Source organism: Egretta garzetta, unplaced genomic scaffold (assembly GCF_000687185.1).
Source record: "Egretta garzetta isolate BGI_Z169 unplaced genomic scaffold, ASM68718v1 scaffold999, whole genome shotgun sequence".
Taxonomy (NCBI): domain Eukaryota; kingdom Metazoa; phylum Chordata; class Aves; order Pelecaniformes; family Ardeidae; genus Egretta; species Egretta garzetta.
Window position 1 is genome coordinate 54,826 of NW_009260689.1, and position 10,991 is coordinate 65,816.

The 10,991-nt window shown below is 51.1% G+C and overlaps 1 protein-coding gene across 1 annotated transcript in view; it reads left to right on the top strand.

Annotated features, from left to right (window-relative positions):
• Window position 1: 1 nt before the first annotated feature.
• TTI1 (TELO2 interacting protein 1) overlaps window positions 2–10,991 on the top strand; it is a gene marked incomplete at its 5' end in the record, with an annotated part of 14,038 nt that continues 3,048 nt past the window's right edge. The window contains 6 exons of the mRNA XM_035901314.1: window positions 2–2,090; window positions 2,583–2,771; window positions 3,582–3,730; window positions 4,583–4,723; window positions 6,201–6,405; window positions 7,139–7,226. Of these exons, the coding sequence (XP_035757207.1) occupies window positions 2–2,090; window positions 2,583–2,771; window positions 3,582–3,730; window positions 4,583–4,723; window positions 6,201–6,405; window positions 7,139–7,226 (2,861 nt within the window). The remainder of the gene's footprint in view (window positions 2,091–2,582; window positions 2,772–3,581; window positions 3,731–4,582; window positions 4,724–6,200; window positions 6,406–7,138; window positions 7,227–10,991) is intronic.

Sequence of the window (10,991 nt, forward strand, 5' to 3'; positions counted from 1 at the left end):
GGTGCAGAGCGTGGTGCAGTGCATTTGCTCCGTCCTCGCAGCGACGTGCGTGAAGAAGCAGGAGCTCCTGCAGGAGCTTTTCTCTGAGCTCTGCGCCTGCCTCGCTCCCCCCTCGGGCTCGAGCAGAACAGCCTCGCTGTCCGAGGAGCTGAAGCTGGCCGTAATCCAGGCGCTCCACACCCTGATGCACTCAGCTTATGGGGACGTGATCTTGTCTCTGTACCAACCTTCCACCCTTCCTCTCCTAGGATTTGCCGTATCTTTGCTTCTGGGCCTAGCGGAGCAAGAAAAAGCAAAGCAAATTAAGATCTCCGCTTTGAAGTGCTTACAGGTCCTGGTTCTGCAGTGTGACTGCCAGGAGCATCGACGCCTAGATGAAGACGAGGCACAGCAATGTGGGGATTTGTTTGCTTCTTTTCTGCCTGGGATTTCCATTACGCTGTCTCGGGTTATTACTGGAGACATCAAACAAGGTCACAAACCCACCGTCTCTGCCATTAGACTCTTTTATCTGATTGTTGGCTTGGTAATGGCTGATGCACAGCTAGCCAGAATCCCAAAGAATAAAGAAAAGCTGCCAGTGGAACACAGCAGAGTGTCAGAACTCATGGTCCATAGAGGACCCGACTGGAGTAAAAGTACTGCCGAAAAACTCTCTCTCCTCCTGCATAAAGTGGTTGAATTTTCTTCAGTTCACCCCCACTGGAAAGTGAGACTGGAGCTGGTGGAGCTGGTCCACCACTTGCTGAGGAACTGCAGTCGGTCACTGGTGGACTCGTTCAGTCATCTTCTAAAGGCCTTGGTTGGGCTGGTGAACGATGACAACAGCGAAGTCCAGAGCAGGTGTAACGAGGTTCTGCGGGGCATTGCGGAGCAGAGGATCGTAGCGCAGAGCAGGGCTCTTGCTGATGTCCTCTCTGAGAACCTCCATTCCCTTGCCACGGCTCTTCCTCGCCTGATGAACTCTCAGGATGACACGGGCAAGGTTTCCACTCTGAGCTTGTTGCTCGGCTATCTGAAGCTGCTGGGCCCCAAGATTAACGTTGTCCTCAACTCCACATCCCACCTCCACCGTCTCTCCAGAGCGCTGATGCAAGTCCTGGAGTTGGATGTGACAGACGTGAAGATCGTGGAAGACAGGCGCTGGGGCTGCGAGAGCGCGTGCGGACCTTCGGGCTCCTGGCAGCACGGTGTGCAGAAAGGCAGATGTCAGAAGAAATACTTCCGCTTCTTCACGGAGGAGAAAGTTTTCCAGCTCCTTCAGCAAGTTTGTCGTGTTCTTGGCTACTACGGGAACCTCTATCTGCTTGTGGATCATTTCATGGGGCTGTACGGTGAATCTGGCATGTACCGAAAGCAGGCAGCGATGGTCCTCAACGAGCTGGTTGCAGGAGCGGCTGGGATGGGGGTGGATGTCCTTCAGGAACGGGCAATTCCACTGAACATGGACGATCTCAAAGGGTCCATAGTGTCCATTCTCGACGAGTACACAGACCAGGCGAACTGGTATTTGATCACCAGCATTGATACAGAAGAAACCGGCCACGAGCACTCTGTGCAGCGTTCAGGACTTACTGCCCGTCCTGGAGGCGCGCACAGCAGCATCCTGCTTCCGTCCCCAGAGCCGCATGTAACGACCCGCACCATGAACAGCAACATCTGGCAGATCTGCATCCAGCTGGAAGGCATCGGCTGCTTCGCCGCTGTCCTCGGGAAGGAGTTCCGGTTGCTTCTGCTGTCAGCTCTCTACCCTGTGTTGGAGAAGGCTGGCGACAAGACTCTGCTCATCAGTGAGACGGCACTGGGGACGCTGGTGGACATATGCGAGGCCTGCAGATATGACTCCGTGCGGTCTTTGATTAATGAGAATTCTGACTATCTGGTGAACGGCATTTCCCTGAATTTGCGCCAGCTGGCACACCAGCCGCATGCTTCCCAGGTCCTGGACACTATGCTGAGGCATTCAGATGCCAGCTTGCTGCCGCTGGTAGAAGACGTTATCCAAGATGTCTTGTCCACATTAGACCAGTCTTACAGTAACCAGGCTTCCACGTTCCTCGGGGTCCTCCACTCCGTAATGGCAGCTTTAGGTACCTAAATGATGTTTATGTTGCGTAATTCAGTCTTACTGTAACCAAGGGTACTTGTCTTTGACCTTTCGACTTGCCGTGGGAGATGTCACGTAGCTGAGGTACCGCAGTGGGATGGCAGCTTTGCTCTGCTTGGTGGGCCCGCTCTCGAGCAAGGATCCCCAGTAGCTTCCGCTCTCCACAGCCAGTTTCTGTTTGCCTGGCCTGTGGACTTGCAGGAACGGGGCCTGTAGTGGTTGAGAAAGGATGGATTTGCTGCTCCTCCAAGTGTTCTGTAGAAGCACACGGAGTATATTCCTTCTTACATCAGGGGTTTTAACATTCTCCTACCACCAGGGAGGTCACGGTGACGTGACAGCAGGTGCCCGGTTCTCTAGCTCAGTCCCACAAGACTCGAGAGTCATGTTCATCTCCCAGGGAGCCTGTGGTACCTTGCTGACTTGCAGGAGGGCATCGTGATTACTTAGTGACGTATCAGTTTCTTTTTTGCAGTCCAGTGGTTTGGATCATCCTGCGGTGAGGAACACCAGCAAAGGCAGACCGTTGAGTGGCAGAGCAGGACTTTGTCCCAGGGGCAGCCGGTGGTGACAAGGCAAGAAGTGGAACAGTTCTTCCTTGACTACGTCAGACAGAAGCAGATCGCAGAGGGCGATCTTCCCGAGGCAGGGGATGAGGAGGCAGGTCAGTACCATGCGTGACTGGAGAAGAGTACGTTCAGCGTGGAGAAAGACAGCGACCTCTGAGGTTTCCTTTTGTCAGATGGGGGACTCGGGACCGGGCTGAAAGCCTAGCGTGCTCCTGACAGCCTCAGGTCTGCTCTGAGCTGGCCCTAGCTCACCTAAGGAGCTGCCGGGTGTTCTTGCTTCATGCTGTGCAATGCAGGGGGGGGCAGGCAGCAAAATGTTTGCAAATCGAGGCTTGTCTGGCTCTAAGACACAAGCACACACTGCCTTTCCTTACCTCATAACCAGCCATTTGGGTCCAGGACCCAAAGTTTCCTCCTTCCAGGATCCTACTGTATTTTCCTCAGCCTCCCTTGGGAATCCCTGTACCATTTTCTCCTGGCTAATGGTGCCACCACTCCCTTATCACTTGGCCTTGGCAGGGCATGCAGACACTCACATAGGGAACTTTTTAGTCTTTACTGGGCTATGCTGCAATCCTGACCTTTAAGTACTTCATCTTTAAATACCCAGGCTTTTCATTTTTAATAAAAATCAATGGGAAGTAAGTCCATGATGAGGAGAGACTGCAAATGTCAGACCAACTGCACTGTCCAGTAAAGAAAGCAAACCTGCCCTAGTCCCACACTCCTAACTGAATCTGACGCTTCACTCGCACGACTCAAGCGTAGACTTGACTACATCTAAATACGTTAAAAAATGCCTGAGGCCTCACCGGGGAATTTGCAGAGCAGTTGTGGGTGCATATTGTGATCTCCCAGAACTTCCAAGTCATTTTCATGGCTTCAGTAATGGTTTTGTCTTCCAGATGAGGTTCCCCCCCTTGCGAAGCTGGAGCCAAATGACTCGGACACAGAAGGAGAAACTCTGCTGCCAAGCCATGCTCAACTGGCCAAAGATGTGATGGAGAGGTGCATCCACTTGCTGTCTGATGGGAGCCTCCGAGTGCGGCTGAAGGTTGGTAAATGCTGGCTTGGAGGGGACAGGCAGTGCCCCTGAAGGGGGCCGGTAGTTTGTCAACACGTGCACGATGCCTGCTGGGCTCCTGCCGTGAAGAGGTTAGTGCTGGCACATGCTTGTTCAGGACAGACCCTCCAAGTCTGGGAAGAGAAAGGGAGACAGTTTTCTGGGAGTAATCTGTTTTAGGAATGGCAGCTAGACTACACAGAATCTTACGGGTATCCTCGTAGCAGGCACCTTCCCTCGATGCTCGCAATAGGCAAGTCTCGTGCCTCGCCCTTTGGTGGAGGAGGCAGAAGCATCTTTCTCCCATCAAGGACTCCCATCCCCCTTGCTCAGACTGTAGCGCACAGACTGATGAACATTTCTGAAGTTGCTGGGGTGATGCTAAGCAGGGCTAAAAGCCTGGGGTTTTTTAATTATGAAAACCCTTTGAAGGTGGCCTCCTTTTAAACTGCAAAGCGAGACGGCAAATGCAGCGGTGAGGCATAACCCAGATTCCTACCACAGAGGCCCCAGCCCTACCAGGTGATCCTGCTGCTGTGCCAGAGCCACAGTCGGGTCCTAGCGCACAGCTCAGCCTGCGGGATCAGGCCAGAAATCACACCCTGCTGCAAGCCCGGCTCTGTAGCCCAGCACAAGTTATGTCACTGTGCTACTCGTCCCTTGCCCCGGTGTCCTGTGCGCTGTTCACTTATCCCCACTCATGCTGAGGGAAAACTGTACCCTGCCGTATCAAAGCCCTTCTTTCTCCTGGCTCCCTGCTGTGGCGCTGGGGATCCACCCGAATGCCTGGTGCTGCTGGCACCGCAGCACTCTGAAAGTCTCTTACCTACCCCTCCTGCCCAGGTCCTGGACGTGCTGGAGCTCTGTGTAACTGTGCTGCATCCTCACGGAAACCATCTGCTTCCCATGGCTCATCGAGTCTGGCCAGCTCTCGTCACCCGGCTGATTAGTGATGACCCTCTGGCAGTGCTCAGAGCCTTCAAGGTACAGCAGCGAATCCCTGCCAACAGCCTTCAAGCTGGCGCTTAGAAGGCAAGCGGCTCAGGCATTGCTGTGGCCCGTGAGAGAAGCATGGAGCTTGTGGAGTGATTTTTTTTTTTTTTTTTTTTTTTTTTTTTTTTTTTTTTTTTTTTTTTTTTTTTTTTTTTTTTTTTTTTTTTTAAATGTGGTTCGGAACACAGGGTCACCACCCTGCAGGGGTAGGCTTGTACCCCTCCCACTGCAGCTTGTCCACGGGTAAAACCTTGACGCTGTTCCTGGGGGAAACAGCAATATCAGTAGTTGTTGCAGGGAAGAGGAAAATGGTTCTTTTACAGCCCAAGCAGCTGTCAGAGGCGCTGGATAGTGCAGCTTGCCCTTGCTGGAGCCACAGTCTCAGCACCCCCCTTCGGAAGCCTCAGACTGAAGCAAAGGGATTGTTTCATGACGGAGGCTTTGGCAGGGGAGGGGAGAGGTTAGGCAAAGACTTGGCCTCACAACAACGCTGTTAAAGAGCTCCTGACTATGTCAACTGACCACATCCTCTTCCTGACTCACAAGCTGGACAGCAAAGCATGCTTCCAGAGGCTGCCAGTCCCAGAGTTTCACAGGGCTTCCTCTGCTGTGCAAAATGAGGTTTGTTTTAGAATCCTTCAGTGTAAATAAGAGTTTTGATGCCCCACGTTGAAGAAGCCATACACTAGAACTTCAGAGTAGCCACACCTCACATGTGCCTGCCCTAAAAGGGCGAGGTCGCCGCACAAAAGCGAATTAACTCTTGTAAAGTTCAAGGGATCATTACCATCAACACCGAGCTTGGGTTTTGTTATAAGAAATCCCCTGTGAGTGTCTTCCTTCCTAAATCTCGGGACAGCAAGCGTGGCATCAGCGTAAGCCAAACACAGCATAGCCAGCGTCTCAGTGCTGCACACAGAGACCAGGAGCTTAGTGAAGTTCCAAGAGAGAACCCTGTTCTGGCTGCGTGGGTTGGCCCCATGGATCCCTCCTTCATTTTCACGTGTATTTAGGGCCATTCTCTAGGCCGGTTTGGTTTTTACCCTGGGCACACACCAGTAGTGCTGGGTGCCCTGTGCTGCAGCCAACTGGCCTTTCTGTTGGCTGGCACGCCTGTGAGGGTGGACTGCTTCCATCACAAAGCTGATTTATATTTTAATGGCGTTTTCCATCAGAAGCAATTCTGATTAAGACTTCACAAGCTACTTTTACCTTTGCTGTGCTAAGGAGAGAAGGGCAGTCCCAGCGGTCAGCTGCGTGGAACTGAAGAGCAGGGTGCAGGTCTCGGCCTCTCCACTGAGCATTTGCCTTCCGCTCGTTATGGGAAACTGTGGCAGATGTGGCCACATTGCTCTCAACTGCAGAAAAAACTATCAAGGGAGAACAAATGCCGAGCCCCCGAGGTTGCCAGGCTCCTCCCAGACCTGTACGTGCAGTTACCCCCTGGTAACCGATGTTTCTCCACCAGGTGCTGTGTACCTTGGCTCAAAAGTGCGGGGACTTCCTGAGGCAGAGATTCTCCAAAGATGTCCTGCCTAAGCTGACCAGTTCCCTCCTCAGCCAGGCCCCAGCAAGCGCCAGAGCCGGGCCTGTGTACAACCACACGCTTGCCTTCAAGTTGCAGCTGGCTGTGTTGCAGGGACTGGGTTCCCTGTGCGAGAAGTTGGACATGGGTGAGTACCAGGGAAAGTATGAGATCTCTGCCAGGCTTACCTCTTCTTGTTTCATCTCAGCTGAGCAGGCCTGCACTTGCTTCTTGTCCTTCTGCTGCCCCATGGGATTGATTTCCTGATCTTCTCCAGCCTCAGCCCGTTCAGGTCCTGCTGGGCCTTAATCTGTCCTCTTTGAGTGTTCTGTGTGGAGGGGCTGGTCGCTCTTTACTCCCCAGGAGACAAATGGGAGAGGTCCCCAGCACCTCGCAGAATCTGACCGCTCATCTCGCTTGTGCATGAGAAGTGGGTATAAAGCGGAGCACCTGCGTTGCTGCAGCTAGGCCTGTTGGGCCGTGATTTGTTCTTAATTAACTGAAGAACTGGAGCCCAGATAAGACTTCTGGCTAACTTGACTGGTTCCATTTTGGGGCATCTCTCTGGGTGACCCTTTAAATGCGGCACTTCACGTTCTTCTACTGAATGAAACTCTCTGAAATTCTCCCAGGTTAAATTTCTGGAGCTGGCTTTGATGAGGGAGATGGTTTGCTGGCTAGTCGCTCTTTTCCTCTCTCAATGCCCTTGATTGCTTCCCTAGCTTTGCAGCAAGATGCTTAAGAGGCAAGGTCAGAAGAGCTCTGGGTCATGCAGTTCAAAGGCTCAGAAGCCCCTTGCCGCCAATTTAGAGCTGATTCTGTTAGGCAGCAGCCGCTGAGTAGGTTACCTCCTACCCTTCTTTTCTGTTCCATTTCCGCAGGCGAGAGTGACCTGAATAAAGTGGCAGATGCCTGCCTGATCTACCTCAGTGCCAAGCAACCCATGAAGCTGCAAGAAGCTGCCCAGAGGTAATGTCTCTTAAATGCAGGTGTATCAGGTGTACAAATAACGTGGGACAGAGGGAGCACGGTAACCCCTTCCCTCTTGCACCTTTCCCATTCCTCCCTCCGGCACGTTTCAGTCCTGTACAGCAGGGTCTCGCGTGGAAGTTAACCCCTTTCTCTGGTGAAGTATCATTTACTACCCAAAATGAGCTAGAGGTTAGCTTGCCCACAAGTTACAGCTGACTTTCAGATTACCTTGCAGTGCATTTGGGGATGGGGCGGGGGAGGAAGACGTGCCACTTGCTTTTTTCCAACTACCTCCTGTGCCAGAATACTTGGGGCTCTTGGCCCACTGGTGGCATAAAGCTGCAGAGGCAAGGCAGCTATGCAAGAGGATGTGCCAGACATTCCCGCGTATTTTATCACTTAATACCTTCTGCAGGCTGGGGGATTTACTGCTGTTACCCTCCCATTTTCCCTGGGCTCCTGCGATCACGTCAGCCCAGGCTCTGCCAGGTGGACCAGAGTTTGGAAAGCTGTCAGTCTTGGCACCGGTCTTCCTCTGAGAAGGCTGGGAGAGGTTAAAAGAGCACAAACGGTTTAGGCGAACACACATCAGCTCTACGAAGTGTTGACAGGCATGCTTTGCTGCGAGGTGTACAAAATCCTGCTCAGCATGTTCCTGCTGTCAGGATAAGAAATCACTATTGTCATATGTTGTCACCTGGAAACAAGGCCAGAGATTTCAGCAGACAAAGCGAGTCCAGTTACAGAACATGGAAGATAAATCAGGAAGCCGCGCACCTCTGTCTCTGCTGAAGGACAGGGGTAACAGCCCCCCCCCCTTTCTGTGTGGCCAGCCCTCCCCGCCCCTGGGGGGAGAAGGGCTTTTATGTGGCTGGGCAGCAGTTTAGACAGAGAGCGCGCTCGGAAGCTGTCACCGTACCTTTGTTTGTATTCCTGCGCTGGTGAGAGTAGGGTTATTTTTACCTTAGTGGCTTTTATTGCATCTCAGCAGGCTTCAGCAGCATTTGTTCTGCAAAGGCGTTCGCTGTAGGTTTGCATACCCTTAATACAATAAAGCGTTCATCTGTGTAAGCAATGCTGGAATGGAAAGGAGAACACCAGGTTTTGTCTAGATATTTGGAATCTTAAGCTTTTAAATCATTAACAAAGCAGTCTGGAAAGCTGTGCAATTTCCCCCCACAGCAGGGATGGGGGAAATACTGAATTAGCCCTACGAGGCGATAGGGTCATTAGAAGATAGATAGTGTGGCGAGCTCGCTGTTATTGGAGAAAAAGGGCAGCAAAGTTCAGGGCAAGTAACACTTTTCTCCTGTATATTATTTTTATTCTATATTAAGGGTGAAATGCCGCATGTTATGCTGCTCCCCCCTTGCCTTTGATGCACCATACATAACATATTTCACTGAACAAAGCCAGGTCTTCTGTGAACAGCTATCGTGTGTAGCTCTGTTGGTCAGGCACACGCATGCACCGAGGCATGGATGGTGTCTGGCCTGATGTTAGCCGTGCATATGGCAGTACTGGTAGATTTGGTGGGTTTGGTTTGGTTTTTTACTTTAGTCCTGCCTGATCCCTGGTCCTGGGGGGATCAGAGTTAACCACATCACAGTCACTTTTAACCACAGAACACGAGAGGAGGTTTCAGCTCAGGAAAGTCAAAATGAGTTTGCACCATAACAATCCGCTGCAGCACCAGGATGAGAATCGCTTCTCAGCCATGCTTCAGCTTCCTCTCTCCAGCTGCTCAACTACCAGATTCCTGTAGGCTCTGGTCCTTTTCCTTGCTCTCCATGTGCCTGAAGGTAATCCTGCAAACTGACACAGCTTGTCACACGTGAGGCCCTTTCCATCTAGGCAAGGGCAATGTTATCAGCCTGCTACATGAAAAATTCTGCATTTTAAATGCTTCTAAAAACAGACAGACCAGAACTAATCTTAGCCACAGCATGAGTGCCAACATACGTCACATAACTCAGCTTTATCACTGCAGAAATCACACAGGGTAAAAAGATGCTTGGAATCAGCTTGCCATGTTGATTTATACTAACTGGCCTTTGCTCAGCCTCTTGGATTCCTACTCAACCTATGAGTTGTGACCTGCCAAGAACAAGGTCAGGTCCTACAAAGTCAGGTGTAGCTCCAGTAGCTCCCTGCACTGGCTGAGTGAGGGTTCTGTAGGTGTGCAAAGGGCTAAGCAGGAATTTTTGGCCAAGGTGCTGGAGCCACAGGGGGAAAAAAAAAGTTCTGGCTATCATCCAGGGATGTTCTCATGCCCCAGGGAGGCTGCTTAATCCCATTTATGGGACCCTGTAGTTTTATTAGATGAGCCAGTGGGAGTAAGTGAATTTTGTAACTGCAGCTTCATGCAGTACTCAACAAGCGAAAATAGATGCTGGGGAAAAAAAAACAACCTCCAGCACGTCTGAGGAAGAGAAACTGGGACAATAGGCTTTATAATAAGGTGACTGCTGGGAGTATTCCAGCAGAGGAATATTATCCAAAGCTTGGAAAAAAAAATACTGGAGTCTGGGAAGGCTAGGGAGCACAAAACGCATCTCTGCTTTCATTGAAAATAGGCAGGGGGGGAGCTGGTGTCGACTGAGAGTCCCAGTATGTAAGTCTGAGCTTCTCATCAACTTGTTGAGTCGCATCATCCTTGACAAGCTTTTCACTTTTGGGGAGGAAAAAAAAGCCACAAAGCAAAAAACCACCAAAAACCTTTGAAGGAAAAGCTGTTAAGAAATTGTCATTGGCTTCTGCCAACGCTTCACACATAGCTCTGCATTTTTCAGTTTGAAGTGACTGTTTTGAAATTTACACTTAATGCCTAATAAATGTTTACAGGCTGTGAAATTTACTGTTTGACCTTTTGGCCAACAGGCTGGATAGGAGTGGTGGTTTTTTTCCCAGGATACAGAAATAATTTCCCCAGTTCTTACTGAAGCCTGTGGTAAACTAATCTGGTTAAACATTCAGCAGATGCCAAAGCCAAAGGCTTGTCCTTGCGCCAGCCTGTTCACTGTGCCACAGCTTTGGGAAAAGACAAGGCAAGAGAAGAGCCGGGCTCTGCTCTGTGCTAGCCGAGCACGTTGTTTAGCACAACTAGAACAAATATGAGCTATTTTTGGACCTTTTTAGATACCAAAGGTGATTACGCAGTGTACCTCCTTTGGTTTGCCTGTGTATTTTATTGGAGACTTATCGACAGCCATCATTCGCAGGCTGGGCTGAAGTACACCGAAACAGCCACCTGCACAGGGCAAAATTCAATAAAATGATATTTAAGTTAAAAAAAAAAAAGGCAACAACAGAAAACAAACCTTGATTAACCCCAGGATTCTTTGCCATGGAAACAGGTTGCTTAGAAACTACCCCAGAGTTAGTTTGAAAATGTAAAAGTCAAGTTGTGCTTTAAGCTGCACAGCACTCCAGGTTATCGGGAGATAATCACGCGCCTCGGGCCATTATGGGCAGGAGAGGCAGGGGTTCCCGGGACCTGCTAATCTCCTGAGGGTTGCTCTCTCCAGAGCAGCTGATGGGGAAGAGGTTGGAGAGCAGGAGGGCTGTGCTGTGAATGGAAGAGGTAAAGCTGTGCGCGTGCTGGAGGAGCGGAACCCAGCTGAAGAGGATCCCCTCTTCCCACATTTGCTGCCCAGCGATTTCCTCTGTCTTGCCCGGTCCCATCTGCCCCAGCCATCGGGAGCGAGGATTACGGCTGTGTGGCTGCCCACCGGCAGCAGCCCATGGCAAGCTGGGGGAAGC